We start from the raw sequence: 16,862 nt of genomic DNA, 5'->3' as shown, positions 1-16,862 counted from the left end.
AGTTCAGGCTAACGAAATTTTAAAGTATTTCTATCGGCACCTTCACACAACACATAATAGGGCTTTTCCCTGCCCGGTTTTAAAGGCAAATACAGACATTTTCTTGGAACGGGGTACAGTTGCAGCAGCAAGGACCGGAGTCTGATCTGATTCCTTCCCAAATAAACTTTTATTTAATAATGGAACCAAGTATGGAGGAGTGAGTGACAAACCGAGACACGCCAGCTAGGAGCAACTGCCCCTATGGAGAAATCTCCGGGGTGGGCGTATCCCGAATGGCGATGGAAGAAGAACCGGGGGGGAGGGGGAGAAGCCAAGTCACCCCGCGCGGGCGCATGGCGGAGACAGCTGCACCAGGCGCGTGCGCGAAGCCTTTCCCCGCAGCCCCTGCCTTTCGCGCTGATTGGTCGCCGGCGCTTGATCGTTGCAGCGGGTGGCGGGCGGCGAGGCCGTTTCCGGCGCGGGGTTGTGACGTCTTAAGCGGGGTGCCGAGGTGTCCGGCGGGCGGCCGGGCAGGGCAGCTTGTGGGAGATGGCGGAGTATCTGGCCTCCATCTTCGGTACCGAGAAAGACAAGTGAGTGGGTTCTTCCTCCCCTCTCTCTCCAAGGGCGGGGTCCGGGCCGACGTGAACGCCCGTCGCTTGCGGGGTGGGTGGTGGGGCCTGTGTCAGCGCCCTGGCGGGGGCCATTCCTAACAATGGTTCCCCACGAGGAGCCCTTTTTCTCCTCGCTCTCTCGTGCGCGTGCGCGGTTCTTGGCCGTAGAAGCCTCGAGCGCGCGAAACCTCCTTCAGCCCTTGTTCCGTTGCTGCTGCTGCTGCTGCAAAGTGTCTGCCTCGTGCAAGCCGGAGAGGCGCTCCCTATTGGACCTTAGCGGGCGCGCTACTTCCTTCCCTCACGAGCCGAGGGAGGGAGCGCGCTCGCTCGCGCGCCTGCCTGCCCGCCAACAGCCCAGGGGGCGCGCGCGCCCTTCCGGTAAAGAGCTGATGGCGGGCTCACGACTGCGAGGAATCCCCCAGATTCGTTTTTTTCCTCCTCTGCTCTCCTCTTGGTTTTCCTCATGAGGGGAAGGGGGAAGGGCCGGCGCTGCTAAAATGGTCGGCCTGGCAGCAGGGTCGCCGCTGAAGATCTCGTGGGGGAAATCCCCTTGTGTGTCTCCTGGACGTAACGCTTTCTCATCACGCCTAAGGAGTTTTGAAGGGGCGCAGAGTTTGTTCTGTTAGTGCAACTACAGCCTCAATAGAAGTGTTCAAGCTGGCTTTCATGATCACACTCAAATCAATCAATCTATCTGTGTGTATATATATATATATATATATATATATATATATATATATATATATATATATATATATATATATAAAAGGTACATGAGGTAGAAAACTGTACATAATATTTTAGAGGAGGAGGGTTGTGGCCCTTTGAGCTGGGGACATCTGCCTTCCACTCCACTTTTCTGTTCACAGGGAGAGGAGGGAAGCAGGTCTCAATCTATCTAAGCTGAAGAAACTCCTTTGCTCACTACTAAACTTCATGTCCATGCACTGATACTGGGAGGAAGCAGTAAACTTGAATTTCCTAACTGGGCAGAAACAGTAAAAACCAGACCATGCAGCATGTTCTATTTTACTCTCATTGAAAGCCATTTCTGGGGGCAGCTTACTACTATGCTACCCAAGTTAGTGCAGCACTGAGCAACTGAATGTCTCCAACTTGCAGACAACGGTGCAGAAGACTCATTATCATATGTATACAAGTGTTGTCACATGCCTGCCAAAACTGCTTTTTTCAACTTTTCTATGGTGTGGAAATAAAGCAGCTGATATCTGCATTTCACACCTATGATATGAATGTTCCCACCCCATCTAGTATCCACCATGCCCTAGTAGTGGACAAATGGAGAGGAGAAAGTGCCATAGGTTGAGGCAGAGTATCTGCTTGTTTTATAGACGGTCCCAGATTCAATCCCTAGCCTAGCATGTCCAGATTGGGCTGGGAAAAGACTCCTGTCAGAAACCCTGGAGAGCTACTGAGTGAAGACAGTGAAGAATTGACAAGGATGCACATCTTCCCTCAGACCCCAACTTACAGCTTTCACCATTCTCAGTTTTAGAGAAGGCGGTACTGTACTTTAAAACAGCCAATATCAATTGTAGTGGAATCATTGCTAAAATATATGAACTAGCACAGGAACGGAGAACACCTCTTCTAGACCTCAGGACTCCGCTGGCCATGCCTTGGCTGGCCCTGCTTCACAATTCAAGTGCTTTTGCCTGGCCAGAGTGTATTCTTTTGATTAATAAGCTTAGCTATAACTCCATAACTAGTTTGTATAGAAATTGTTTCAGTTGATACAATTTTTGTGTCTTTTGGTTTCAGAGTCAACTGTTCTTTTTACTTCAAAATCGGAGCATGCCGTCATGGAGACCGGTGTTCTCGGTTGCACAATAAACCAACATTTAGCCAGGTTGGTGTAAATTTTTTTGGTAGAAGTCTTACATCCAATACAGCCATGACTTTCAGAGCTCCAATCTGTGATTGTTAAATCTGAGAAACTATAAAAGTATCATGTATATATTTGTTGATTTGTCCTTGAGTTGCTATTCATTTCTTTTACTAGCCCTTTGAAATATTTTTTTAAAACTTTAATGGTTGCTGAATTTTCCCCCAATATTAGATGTCAGCCAGTGGTAACCTCCTGGGTAATATTTAGCAACTATATAGCTGGTTTTTTTATTTAAAAAATGGGCCAAATTCTCTCTTGTAAACCAGGGATAGCCAAAATGGTGTACTCCATGTGTTGTAGTGCAACTGTCATAGTCCCTGAGCACTGGCCAATACTTCCATGGCAGGAGTAATGGGAGTTGAAGTCTAACAACTTGGAGGACACCATGTTGATTGCCCCTGGTGTAAGTGTGCATGTTTTCAAATTTAACCAAAATGCCCTGACAAAGCGATTCTGTGAAATAGCAAAAATGCACATATCCTTACATTAAGAGATGATGGCATTTGCAGATGTCTTCTCTACTACTTTATATTTCCAAGTATGGCACGTGTGGAATTCAGAGCAGTCCCTATAAAATGAGTGGGGGCTGTGTAACAGTATAAGAGCAGTATAATCAGTTTTAAAACCTTTAAAGTAGTTTGAGAATATAGGCCAGCATAAGGGTTCCCAAACTGTTGTTCATAAACCATCAGTGATCCACAAGCTTCATTCAGGTGGTCCATGGTGTGCCCTTAAAAATACAATGAAAAATCCTACAACATCTAGCACAGTGCATTATAATTGCTACAGTGGGCAGAGAAAACATTAAGTGGTCCACCAAGACCCTAAGACATTTTCATGTGGTCTTTGTAACCACTGGGTTAGCCTGCACAGATTAAAGCTGGTTGGGATGATCACATTCAGTTTGGTTGCTACAATTTTGTTTAATTTATTTTTGAACTCTAATTTTATTTTTAAAAATATCCAAGCTCCCTTGTATCTTAGCCTGCTCATCTACTTTCAAATAGTTAAGATTGACATAGTCAAAATACAAAACAAATAACTTCACCAACTTCAATATTTAAGCATGAAGTAAAGTAGAAAGAGGCAGTAAGGGAGAATGTGTTCACAGACTGACTGCTTGGGCAACTCTTAAAGCTAAACTCCTATGCAAACTTACTTGGGAATAAACACTGTTGAATGTAGTAAGACTTTTATGAGAGTACATGTAGAAGAGCAGACTGGAATAGTTTGGAACAATAGCTTGTCTTATACTTTGATCCACCTAGTATATATGCCATAATATTGTTGTGATCCACCAATACAACATCATAGTTTGATGCTCCACTGATGCCAAGAATTTGCTTGTCCTCTCCTGAATATTTAATTGTAGTAAATCAGGAGTTGAACTGAGCTGTGGTATCTGCATTTATTTGAACTTCGTAATAAGAATGCCAAAGCAGATGATTAAATGTGGCAAGCTTTTGTGGATTGTAGTTTAGGGTGAATTCCAATAGCTTCTGTGAGTGGAATCAACTTAACAATATGATTTTAGCATCCTGCCTTCTGTGCAGCCCTCGTTGTGCCCCCATAATCTGCTCCAGAGTGTTGGTGAGGGGACCTGGAGTGAAGCTGGGGTTATGGGGAAGAAGAGGAAGCAGGGACCCTGTTGTTGTGCACTTGCACAGTGTTGAATTTCACTTTCAGTCAGGGGTATTTACATCTGTCGTAATGACTGATAGAACAGTTAAGATATCGTTATTGGGAATCCAGGATTTGTTTGGAAGATTTTAACTTGCATCTTCTAGATTTGGAGGGACAATTTCTGTATCTTGCTTTTTCAATAGAATTTTGATCTTTGTCCCTCCATTATGCACACCCCATTTATATATGTGCATTCATATACTATTTTGCAGTTAGGTCAGCTAATCTGATCTGTGACTTAAATTTAAGAGTCTTCTTTCCTGCTTACTTAAACCAAATAATTTGGCTTAATAAATTAATGTCATGATGTGTTAGGTACTGAACAAACAGTGTATATATTGTGTTCCTACTGCTACTACTGAAATTGTTTAGTAATTCAATGTGGTTTAAAAGACTACCATGCTGGTTCCTGCCCAGCTTGCACTAAAATAGCGTTGCAGGTGAGAGAAAATTGCAAGTACTCTCAATTCGAAATAGGCTAAAAACAGTCAACAAATGTAGATGTATTTTGTCTCTACCGTGGCTAGGGACCAGAGAGGTTAACACTGGCTGGTTTTATAAAAACAAAAATGCTCTGAAAACAATGTTTTCTTTAAATACAGTTGGTTATATTAAATTTGAATGAAAGCTCATGAAAACTAACATTTTAATTAAGTAACACTGAGCTACTTACACTAATATGGACATTAAAACTCTGAGATATTAGATTACTAACTTAAACATGGTTTGTTTTTTCAGACAACTTGATTTTAAGAAGAACGATACAAATGTAAGGTTTCAAGTCTGCCTGGGCAAATCCTTCAAGTAGAAAGCACAAAGGCTGAAAGGATATTCTTTCTTTAAAGATCTGCAAACTGAACAGTTAGAAACTCATATTATTTAAACAGAAGTTCCACCAAGGAAATGCTTGTTTAGAGAAAGTGATGAATTCTGTTCCTTGTGGCAGTGGCCTTTTGTTAGAAAGGCACTGCATATTGGGGGCACCATGTAGCATTTTTTATGGCCCTCCGTATTTGATAGGATTAAAATTAGACTAAATTTAGGCCCATGCTAATAAGTTACTAAAATAGTATATTTCTAATTCTCCTTCTGGGAGCTGAGCTGAGGATGCCTCCCTTGATAAGCCAGTAGCGCAACTTCTTGGTGAAATTAAAACTTGTTTACATAATATGACTGAGTGATATTTCAAAACATGGTGCAAATAAAAACAAAAATAGTGTACCATTTGAATATAATTTTATATTAAGCTGTTCGCAAAAAAAGTTGTCTCTTTGCAATTGTCTATTATATGCACAGCAGCCAGTAGAATTCCCCTTTTTATTTTTTTTTCCCCGCAGACCATCTTGATTCAAAACATCTATCGTAATCCCCAAAACAGTGCACAGACGGCTGACGGCTCACACTGTAAGTCCCACAGTTGGAGAAATTTTTTTTAAGAATGGTGTTAAAGAGCCCATTCCTAAATATGAGAAAATCATGTTGGCTTCTGAGCTGCTGACATAAAGCTGTTGCAAACAGGACAAGTGACGGAACTCTTACATAATGATCAAGCATTTGTCAAATGCCTATGTTATGTGCAAAAAAAAAAAGGTTAAAAATGATTGGTTTTTTTGCTTCAAAACTTCCCATATAAGGACATGAGCATTAAGACATGTTCATTATTTATAGTACACCTTAGGCATTTATCAAATGACTTGATATTTTAAAATCTGAAAACATAGGCTTTTTTGCCATATACGGTAAGTGATACTTGGGGATTTTTGGTTCACCTTAACATTCTTAGGCAATAGAGATTTCATAACAGCCTTATTATTGTGTGTTACAGTGGGATCTAGTTCCTGACAATTTTCAACCTTTCCATATGTTAAGGCTATTTATTGCTTCAGGTTCAAGATTTATGATAATAAAATGCCATTATATGCATTTTAAATAAATGCAATAATAAGTGTTGTGAGATCTCTATCTTTTTTTCCTCAATACTAGGGTGGTTCAGAAGGGTCACAAGTCAAATGGCGCATATTTCCCTCGGGAGAAAATAACATTCTCTCTTTCAGCACTGAGACTCAACTAAAAGTGATCACCACAAGGAAACCAGTTTCTTGTTAAAACTTATTTTCCATAATATAAAGTTGTTGCGTTTTGTATTTCAGACCATTGCCCTCTTGAACATTTACCGTAACCCTCAAAACTCTTCCCAGTCTGCTGACGGTTTGCGCTGTAAGTTCATACAAGTTCCTTCACTGGTTCCCTGGGCTTGATTGTCAGAGCTCAGTGTCAACTGAAGCTGGTCTACCATTTTTAGTTTAATGGAGCAAACTGATCACATTTTATTAAATGTGCCTGAAATTTTTGGTCCTTCACATATCCCATGCCCACCCCACCCCCCAAAAAAACTTGTTTCCTCTGAAACTTTGGCTACCTGCCTATTTTATGAATTTTTTTAAGGGACACATTTTAAAGTTTTCTTGAGCAATGGCTCTCTCTACTCCATCCTTGCCATTGGCCTCCATCATTTTAATGTGTCCTTGATTATATTTAATGTCACATATTACTGTTATCCAAAGGCTAGGTCAACAGCTTATTAACTTAAGCACTTATCCATCTGTTTACAGATGTTAAAATCACTTTAATTTGATCTCTCTGCATAGGTACGGTTAAAATTCCTTCCTTGCTTTAAAATCTGAAATTATGAACTGATATTCATTTATGGGAAAGTGTGGAGATTGTCTTGAACTAATTCTTAACACTTGTGTAGTTATAAACTGTGAAAATATTTGTCTACTGTACATCAGTAGAAGTAAGTGATTTAAATGGGTAAATAATTGAGCTAATCTGTGATTTGCTCTTGAAGCAGTTAAACAATGCAATAATTAAATGACTTATCGTTAAGCACAGTCTGGTATTTACAACACTATTTCTACTAGCACTGCTAAATGATATTCAGTGTTACGTTCGTATCTGGGCATGTGCTAAAATTTCCACCAATCTGGTATAAGTAATTCATGCTGTAGCTGCATGGTTTGCTGTGGAACTCTTTTTATTTGTCCGGAATTGACTGGCTGAACAAACATAGCAGCAAGTCTCTTTAAAATGATAGTTCAAATGTAATGTTTAAAATTTGGTCTCAGTTGAGTAATGCTGCTTGAGAAATCAACAGCCTTTTGCTGTTTTAGGAATTGCATGGTTTGTTATAGTTATCTAGCAAATATTTACATTGTTTAACTATTCTGCTCTCCATATATGTCATATAGTATTATCAGTTGTGTCTAGTAGTCGAATTCTGGTGGTGTACTTGTTCAACCTAGTAAAACACCATCGCTTAATTTGGTTTGGTTTAGTGTTATGTCTTACAGGGAAATGGTTTTATCAAGTTTTAAAAAATCACATATGGCAACAATTGATATGTGTTGAAAAACCAAAGTAGATTTTTAAAAATCTTGTTAATGACTATTTCTATTTCTGCTGACAACTGAGAAAACAGTTAGCTATTAAGCTATCTTGATATTTTGGTTTGGGACAGTTTAATCCATTTTTATCAAGCTCATAGTGTATTTTAAATGGGATTCGACATCAGTCAGTCAACATTTAGTTCCTAATTCAATAGTGTCCCTTTAAACTATAGAGTTGTAAAATGTAGAGTTGTAAGTGTGGTCATAGTTTAATAGAAAATAGATCCGAGAGTGGATCTCAGCTACTTTTTCTATTCATTAAAGGTGGTGGGAAACTGAATTTTGAAAATACCATAGAATTTTCCCATCCTTATGTATTTTAGATTTATATATGAGAGGGTAAGGTGCTTTCTAGAACTACAGACCACTCAGGGTCAGATAGCTATACATATAAAGCTTTAAATTGTGCTTAATGTATGCTAAAATGCTATATCCGTCAGTTTTTGCCATACATACTGGTTTGAAATTCATATTTATTTATTTAAAACCTCCCCTGTTTATGAACAGGTGGTCTAGATGCCTGCAAATGCTTACTTAAGGGCATGGAAATAATATAGCATGACTTACTTTAAGTATTCTGAAAAATGTGAAGACTGAATTAGCTTTTGGAGCAAAATTGGGTTCCTTTCCCCCCGTCAGTAAGCCTAGTTTTGCTAATTTGAAGGAAGTAGAAACATGTTAATATTGCGTTCAGTAAAGCATATGAATTGTGAACAGTTTTAATTAGCAAACTAATTATAGTGTACGTGGCCAGACTCCAAGGGATGCTGCTCTGCTGTCGTAAGGTATTCAGCAACAGAAGTGGGGGACATTTTTAGTAGTTCCTTTTACCCACTAAAATCCCTACCCCCCAAAAAACCCTGCACCAGAGGATTGGGGAACCCTCAGTCACATTTGGAGGGAGGGAAGCCTGCTTGAGAAAGAAGGATTTGCTGAAAATTTCCTTCTTCCCTGTTCTGTTCAGAGATGCCTGCTGTCAGTAGAGCAACACCTGTTGGATTCCACTGTTTGCTTTTAGAATATTTTTTAAATTAAATTCCCTTATACAATATTTTATTTCTCCCCTTATTTGAATCCTAGTACATTCTTCAAAGGCTGTTCATGAAAATCTGGTGCACTAAAATTAAGATGGTTGGAGCTGGGGGCGGTTGCATTCTATATCAGATCAGTTTCCTTAGATTTAAACCATTCTCCATGGAAGTGTGCTATCTATCAGGTTATTGATTAAAACTATTAAGAGATTGTTGTGATTGTTTTTTCTTTAGGGGCTTGGCAGAACTGTTTATGGTCTACTCCTAATGGTTAGCTACATATTACGTATTTTTTACTCCAGTAGACGGCTTCTACTTACTTTTCTGCTTACATAAAATATTTTTAATGTGCTCAGAGTCCTTTGCCTTGTTTGAGATTAGATTCTAATTAATTTGGCTTGGTATTTGCAGGTGCTGTGAGCGATGTTGAAATGCAGGAACATTATGATGAATTCTTTGAGGTATGTTACACTAAGTAATGCTTTGAAAATTTTATATAAATGAGAACAACAAGCACAGTTAACATTATAAGCTTTGAAGTTTATCTTAGAACAAAAGACGAACAAAATTATGCCAGATACTCTTCTTCAGCAAGAGGGGAGTATTTGAAATTCTTTGTTCCTTTGATTCATCTAAGTGTATCTGGCTTATGTAATAATTCCCTGTAACAAACAATAGATTATGGAAAAACGTAACGAGTGATATCCAGCTAGTGTCCCTGAGGGCATTTTTCAAGCCTGTAGGCCCCACCAGACCACTTTGGACAAACCACACACCAAGATTGTTTGACATCAGGCACCAAAAAGTTCAAGCTGTGGTTGCAAAGGAAGAATTGGGAAAGTACTTAAACCAGATGTTTTCAACCTTTTTGAGTCCATGGCTTCCTTAACCAACTACATTCTTTCTGTGGCACCCCTGTGGGGCTCAGGAGCCCAGTTATGTCACCCCTTGCCTGCAGAGCCAGCAGCCTCTCACCCTTTTTCGAACACCCTCCCTTCTGGAGTGTTTCCTCAGTCTCCTCTCTCTTTTCTTTGGGAGTCGTCCAGGCGGCTTCAGCTCCTGCCCCTGTTCTCTGAGCTGCCCCACCCACCCCACCCCAAAGAGAGTTGCCTCCTCACATTGCCCCACAGGGGCCTGGGCAGAGGATGCCCCCAGCCTTAATGGCCCAGCGGAGACTGGCCAAAGGTGAACATGCACCTTACCGTGGGAGGCTGCAGTGGCGGCAGCAGAGTTCCTCACCCCTGAACAAAGTCAGGGTAGGCCCATTGAAAGAAATGGGCTTAAATTACTTAATTTTAATTCATTGAATCTGCTCTGAGTGTTAACAACACAGGATATTGCCCATTTTATTATTCAGTCTTGAGTTATTTTAGTTTCAGATGTGTAGTTTAATTTTGAATTCTTATTTCTTAAAAGCTATTTATCGGTCCTGCCTTTCTGGATACAAAGGCTTCCAAAGTGGCTTACAAGTAACATCAAGATGCAGTCTTTGAAGCCATCATAAATAATATCAATATATAAACATATCAGCATATAAAATTGTCACGATTTCCCCTACAGGGCAGTTGGTGGTAGATGGGAAAGAGAGCAGTTAGGTCAAACAGGCTCTCCGGTCTGCACCTTCCTGCTTTCTTCTGAAATCCTTCCCAACAAGACATCTAGTGGTAGATGGCCCTGTGGGGGGAATAGGGATAGAGCCATTGCCAAACCCTGTGTAGCCAAGAAAAACAGATTAAATGCCAAGTTGGTGATGTATAGGCTTGCTAATCCATCTAGTTTAGATCAAATTAACACTCATTTTTTCTTCATTTAGGAGGTCTTTACAGAGATGGAAGAAAAATATGGTGAAGTAGAAGAGATGAATGTCTGTGATAATCTTGGAGATCATCTGGTTGGAAATGTATATGTAAAGGTAAGATATAAAAAGTCCACAACTGCTGATCAAAATCTTTAAATGTCTTGCTTTGTATATTTGAAAAGTAACTAGCAGTCTTGAATAGTTAGGCTATGTGTATAGCATAAATATTAATGAATACTTTCAAATGAAACCTATTAAGCCCAGCAAGAAATGTAAATAAAGAAATGTGGTGAATGAACTTAAAATGCTATCTCCCTTATCTGACTGTCTGCTTCGTTTCTATTTCCCCCCAATATCACACTCACCATGTCTGTAGACACTTAATCCTCTTAATTGTGCTACAACACAGAGCAACAAATGTTTAGAACGACTTTTCAGATTGGGATTCATATATGGAACTTTTGTACATGTACTCTCCCCTTCGCTGCATTTTAACATTACAAAGTAATTGGTTCTTGTATCTTAACTATTCCTGATTCAGGTCCAGCCTGGGGCTTTTTCCTTTTTTTATTCTCAAAAGTATACACTTAACACCAGGCATTGGTCAGCACTATAGCTACTTAACTACTTTAACCACCCGGGGACGCAGGTGGCACTGTGGGTAAAACCTCAGTGCCTAGGACTTGCCGATCGTATGGTCGGCGGTTCGAATCCCCGCGGCGGGGTGAGCTCCCGTCGTTCGGTCCCAGCTCCTGCCCACCTAGCAGTTCGAAAACACCCCTAAGTGCAAGTAGATAAATAGGTACCGCTTTATAGCGGGAAGGTAAATGGCGTTTCCGTGCGCTGCGCTGGTGCTGGCTCGTCAGAGCAGCTTTGTTACGCTGGCCACATGACCCGGAAGTGTCTTCGGACAGCGCTGGCTCCCGGCCTCTTAAGCGAGATGAGCACGCAACCCCAGAGTCAGTCACAACTGGCCCGTACGGGCAGGGGTACCTTTACCTTTATAGCTACTTAAAGTGGTTGTTAAATTGTGTAATTCTGTCGAGGATTTTCCCAAAAGGAGAACGTAGTTAACTAAAATTATTATTATGACATAGGAAACTATTAGGCAAATCTAAGGAACATCTAAGAAAAAAACTAGAAAAAGCAAAATAAAAATAGCCACTGAAGTGCAGTTGGATAGTGAACTAATGCTGCTAAAAATGACCTATGTGTTGCTGGAGTATATCTTGGAACGATAGCTGCCACATCCACTTGAATAAGCAGGGCTTATTAAAATCTTTTCAATTGACATTGGTGAAAACATTTCCCATTTCATTCTTTCCTTGGACAGGCAAAACTAGACACAGATGTGTGCCCCTCTATTTATAAATATGCTGCTACTCAAACCTGTCATATTCCCTTCCCTGACCAATACATTTGGGTCCAAGATACTTTGGTTATTGTTGTCAGAATACAGTACAATGAATCTGTTTAATTGTATTGTTATTGTCAGTCAACTAAGGTCAACATTGAATACAGTATCAAACTTTACTACAAGCAACTGGTACATTTCTATAGTGGACAGACTACATTCACTTTACTTCATATGAACATATATTGGTTCTCCCCCCCCCCCCTTTTTTTTTTTTTTAGAAATTTAACAAAGGATTTTTTAAAAAAGGATTATCAATAAAAATGTAAACATGACAAAAATTGAATGGTATATGAAGAATAATGATACCTTTCGGGGACACATTAAGGATATACAGTGGTACCTCGGGTTAAGTACTTAATTCGTTCTGGAGGTCCGTACTTAACCTGAAACTGTTCTTAACCTGAAGCACCACTTTAGCTAATAGGGCCTCGCGCAGCCAGAGCACGATTTCTGTTCTCATCCTGAAGCAAAGTTCTTAACCCGAGGTAATATTTATGGGTTAGCGGAGTTTGTAACCTGAAGCGTATGTAACCCGAGGTACCACTGTACAGTAATCTTGATTCTAATAAAAGTATATCATGTTCTGAAAGAATTCTGCCCTTATGCGTTGATATGTTATTGACGTGCTGCTTGTGTCCCCGTCCCCCGAAACATGCTTCCTTACTATTTCGCTAACACTACGTAAATGAAGCTTTTGTGCTTTCCTAATTTTCATGTTGGCACTGAGAATCATGTCAGTTCCTAGTAATATGTAAAAGCGGAGACTTCATTTTTGTAAACTTAACCTTTTTTTCCAGTTTCGACGTGAAGAAGATGCAGAAAAGGCAGTGATTGACCTGAACAACCGCTGGTTTAATGGGCAGCCGATACATGCAGAGCTCTCCCCTGTGACAGATTTCAGAGAAGCTTGCTGCCGCCAGTATGAAATGGGGTAAGTAAACTGTTTTCTGCTGTCTTCATTTTTGAAATGCTTTTTTGTGTTAAAAAATCATGAGTAACAGGACACTGCTCCATGGTTTTGAATCCTGATTTGCCCTCTGTGAATGGACATATTCCCTCCATTCACAGAGGGACCTGGGATCCAGTAGAACAGGCTTCCTCAAACTCTGCCCTCCAGAAGTTTTTGGCCTACAACTCCTATGATCCCTAGCTAGCAGGAACAGTGGTCAGGGATGATGGGAATTGTAGTCTCAAAACATCTGGAGAGCTGAGTTTGAGGAAGTCTGCAGTAGAGGCTCCTGCTGTAATACAGGACAGGAAGAGCATTTTTTTAAAATGCCTCTCGGTTGCTGTCAAGGTTCCCCAGCTCAACATAGCAGATTTTAAAGGGGATACATGAGGATTAGGAGATCAGCAAGAAATGCTGCCCTCTTCTGGCAGAAGCATCCTGTTAGTGGAAAACCACTCATAGAACGGTCTCGCCAGCAGAAAGTGTGTTAGAATCTAAGCCAATAGCATTTGCTTAATCATCATCAAAACCTTGCGTTGTTGTTTTTCCCCCCTCAAGGGAGTGTACACGAGGAGGTTTCTGTAACTTTATGCATTTGAAACCCATTTCTCGAGAATTGCGACGTGAGCTGTATGGCCGCCGCCGCAAGAAGTAAGTGCTTGTTGTTCTTTTATATATATAAAAAAACTTCTATTTTTAAAAATGTGTGTTTTTCTACAATGGGAGAACTTGTAGGTAAGCTAGATGGTGCAATACTACCAAATTTGTCACAGTTTATGAAGATGAAGACTGATGCAAGTACCAGCAATTCATGGTTTTCATGTTGCTTCCCATCCCATTTCAGTTGAATGCAAGTAACTTTAGCAAACTGAAAACTGAATGCAGTGACTGACAAACTGAGCTATTAAATGTTGGAGTAATAAATGTGCACTTGTTAAATTGCTGATACTGTGTTTTTTCATAAGAATTGTACCTTAGGGCTGATAATGATGGGCAATAGTGCCCTATTTCATGCAGAGTACATAAATGTTGCAATAAGGTGTCTCTTACTGTGTATGGGTGATACCATGAATTGCTATTGTTATACCCCACCTTTTCCCCTGACAGGGACTTAATGGTGGCTTACAGATAAAAATAAGAACAGCTAAAAACATAGGGGGAAATAATTTTTTTAAACAATTAAACATTGATAGAAATATATATAATCTATTACAGCCATTCAAATATATTTATTTAATACTGGTGTGCAGGTTAGCAAAGCTGGAGCAGGATTGAGCACAGGTGATTGGTTTTGCAATACAGCTCTAGTAAAAAGATTGCATTGGGTTGTAAAGGTGTGAGTTCAAGACTAAAATAAGACAGACTGGTGAAAATGTTGATTTATCAGGACATCATGCAACTTTAACCACAGGTTGAAGCAGTTCATTCATCAACTTAATTAGGGTGTTCCTGTTCTCCCATTAACACTTCTAAATATATTTGCAGGAGTCTGGTATGAAGTTGCTTTCTCTTATTTGAGTTGTAAATATGGTATGCATCTGTAGCTTACAAATGCTAGCTCTCATAATTCTAGCTGAGGTGGCCTTTTCCCTTCTTAAACGACCACAGGGCTAGGGAACATCTTGAGCCAGTGTTGTAACTTGTGTTGATCAGTTTGTTACATAATTCTAATCGGGGCTTATTGTTTAAATATTTCTATGTAAGCAGCTTTGTGAAGTTTGCCTAGAAAAGTGATACATCAAGTATCTCAATATTTATTTAAGTTTTATTTGAAATCAGTGCTTCATTCTGAAAACAATATCTCAGTGAACTTTTTAATCTCTAATTTTCTATCGCCACCTACCGCTGTTTAAAACCAAAAAACAATCACGTGATATCCAAGTACGACTCATTGAAATCAATGGCCTTAAGTTGTTGTTGTTTATTAAATTTCTATACCGCCTAAGTTACTTAGTCCATTGAGAAACATCCAGTGTCACACCAGGAAATGTAACATGAGTCCTGTTCCTCCCTTCCTGCTGCAGGTCCCATGGGGGAGGGGAGGAAAAAACAAGTCTCATTTGTGCAAGCAGAAGTGTTGCACAAGTGTGACTCCACAACTGGAAATCAGCCATTGATGTCTATGGGTCTGCTCAGAGTTTGACTGACGCTGGATATCACCCGTTTTGTCAGCGAAAAGTTAGTCCCCCAAAGAAATTCCAGGGATTTCTCTGGAATGAGTTCGCACATCTTCCCCATAATGCAAGAGGAAGCTCTATCTGCTTTTCCCAAGTTTAGCTGTATCCACAGCTCTACAAATACTACTTTTGGGGGATCGGATCTATTATATAATTATGCCAGCACATGCTGGTTTAAAACCTGAATGGGGCAAGGTAGTAGTACATAATTGGGAACTACTTGTTTGTCACCTGCTACATGTGCTTGGTAAAATGCTCCTCTCTAAAGGATAATTCATAATTGAATTTAGGATGTAGTTGCGTAAGCTTTGAAATGTTAGAAAAGGCCGTTGCAGAATATTGCAGCACACAAATTCTGTATTTTCCTTGCATCTGGTTACCCTCCTCTATGTGGACCACTTCCACAAGCTGCTAAATACATAGTAGTATTTATATACTGCATAGCATATGCACAGGCTCTTAGATGTGAATCCGATTCTAGCACACATTATATTGGGACAGATGTTGTTGGGTCTAGCACTGCTGCCTCTGATGTAGCTCAGCTGGATGATGGCAGGGCCTGGGGGAAGGTAGGAGCCGGGAATGGAATCCAGCAAGGTCTGTGTTGGCACAGCCATCTTAATTATGCTTGCCCTACAATTAATTGTTGTATGCTGGGGGGCAGGGCAGTAACAATCATGTTTGATATTGTACTTGTAACTTGCCCTAGGGACTAAGAAAAGAAATCTAATAAAGAATAAGAATTAGGAAGTGACAAGAAGGGGCCACTGAGGGCAGTTTGCTTATTTACATGTTGTTTTCCCAAAGGGTGAAGACATTTACTAAATATTGAAATACTCTTTGACCTGTTAAAATTGCCTTTTATAAATGCCTAATGTGTGTGTTCTGTTGTTGCCCTATTCTAATGCAGCTATATTTGGCTGCAAACAAGACTCCACACCCTTCAGCTCCATCCATTTAGAAGAGGGCAATTACTTACCAGGACCAAAGCTCAGGTCTCCTAGGTTACTAACAAAAAGTATGGGCAGCACAGTTTTAGTATTCAAAAAAGCAGATTCCTGCATAAAAACCTTGAACAATTTTTTTTTTTTAAAGGTTTGTATTTGAGCAGTTGTTGCTTACATAGTCTTGATGCAAGGACAAATGTGAGAAAGTTTTTCACTGTGCTCATTTTTTTCTACCAGGCATAGATCCAGGTCAAGGTCCCGTGAACGTCGCTCTAGATCCAGAGATCGTGGTCGCGGAGGTGGAGGTGGAGGAGGTGGTGGCGGCGGTGGTGGTGGCCGAGAGCGTGATAGAAGGCGGTCAAGAGATCGTGAAAGATCTGGACGATTCTGAGCCATGCCATTTCTACCTTATCTGTTAGAAAGTGTTGTAGTTGATTGACCAAACAAGTTCATAATGAAAACTTTTTTTAAAAGATGGGCTTCTGAATAAAAATTTGTAGTGATACAGTTTTCTTTGCGTAACTGATTTCTTATGGAAAAAATATTTCTTTGACCTTGATGAATGATTTGGGTGGGGTGGGGATTGCGATTACTGCAGAAGAGCTGGTTTTTACATTTGGATATGCATTAAATTGTTCATGTATATAATACAAAATATTATATACATTAAATTGTGCATAAGCAGTTACTCATTTAAGTTTCCCTCTTTTGTTATGCTTTCTGCTTATTTAGATTAGCGTAGGCACCTCTAAATGAAAGCTGTGAAGGAGCATTTCTTTACTCGGACAAGATGCTTAGTTATATAAATCTGTATGTTTCTTTGTTACTAAGAAATCTGTTCTCTGTGAATGTGGCATTTACAATAAATCCAGTTTTTGAACTAAAAAATTAAAGCCTATTCTCTAA

At 40.0% G+C, this 16,862-nt stretch overlaps 1 protein-coding gene across 4 annotated transcripts; it reads left to right on the top strand.

Moving 5' to 3' along the window:
• The first annotated feature begins 418 nt into the window (after positions 1-418).
• Positions 419-16,466, top strand: U2AF1 (U2 small nuclear RNA auxiliary factor 1). Of its 4 annotated transcripts, XM_028727295.2 has the most exons (9): positions 419-575; positions 2,379-2,466; positions 4,927-4,957; positions 5,526-5,592; positions 9,080-9,129; positions 10,482-10,580; positions 12,681-12,814; positions 13,391-13,483; positions 16,194-16,466. In XM_028727295.2, the coding sequence occupies exons 2-9, from the start codon at positions 2,420-2,422 to the stop codon at positions 16,345-16,347; spliced, it is 675 nt and encodes a 224-aa protein (XP_028583128.2). In that variant the 5' UTR covers positions 419-575; positions 2,379-2,419; the 3' UTR covers positions 16,348-16,466. The 4 variants fall into 4 exon arrangements, with proteins under 4 accessions (XP_028583128.2, XP_028583126.2, XP_028583127.2 ...); XM_028727293.2 differs by lacking the exons at positions 4,927-4,957; positions 5,526-5,592 and adding an exon at positions 6,339-6,405; XM_028727294.2 differs by lacking the exon at positions 4,927-4,957.
• The last annotated feature ends 396 nt before the right edge of the window (positions 16,467-16,862 follow it).

The sequence above is a fragment of the Podarcis muralis genome, chromosome 4 (assembly GCF_964188315.1).
Source record: "Podarcis muralis chromosome 4, rPodMur119.hap1.1, whole genome shotgun sequence".
NCBI classification, from domain to species: domain Eukaryota; kingdom Metazoa; phylum Chordata; class Lepidosauria; order Squamata; family Lacertidae; genus Podarcis; species Podarcis muralis.
This window is presented reverse-complemented; position numbering and strand designations above follow the sequence as displayed.

Coding starts and splice junctions, on each gene's coding strand:
- U2AF1 (XM_028727293.2), top strand. CDS start 532: ATGGCGGAGTATCTGGCCTCCATCTTCGGTACCGAGAAAGACAA. Junction 2,467..6,338: donor ATAAACCAACATTTAGCCAG/GTTGGTGTAAAT, acceptor TTTGTATTTCAG/ACCATTGCCCTCTTGAACAT. Junction 9,130..10,481: donor ATTATGATGAATTCTTTGAG/GTATGTTACACT, acceptor TTCTTCATTTAG/GAGGTCTTTACAGAGATGGA.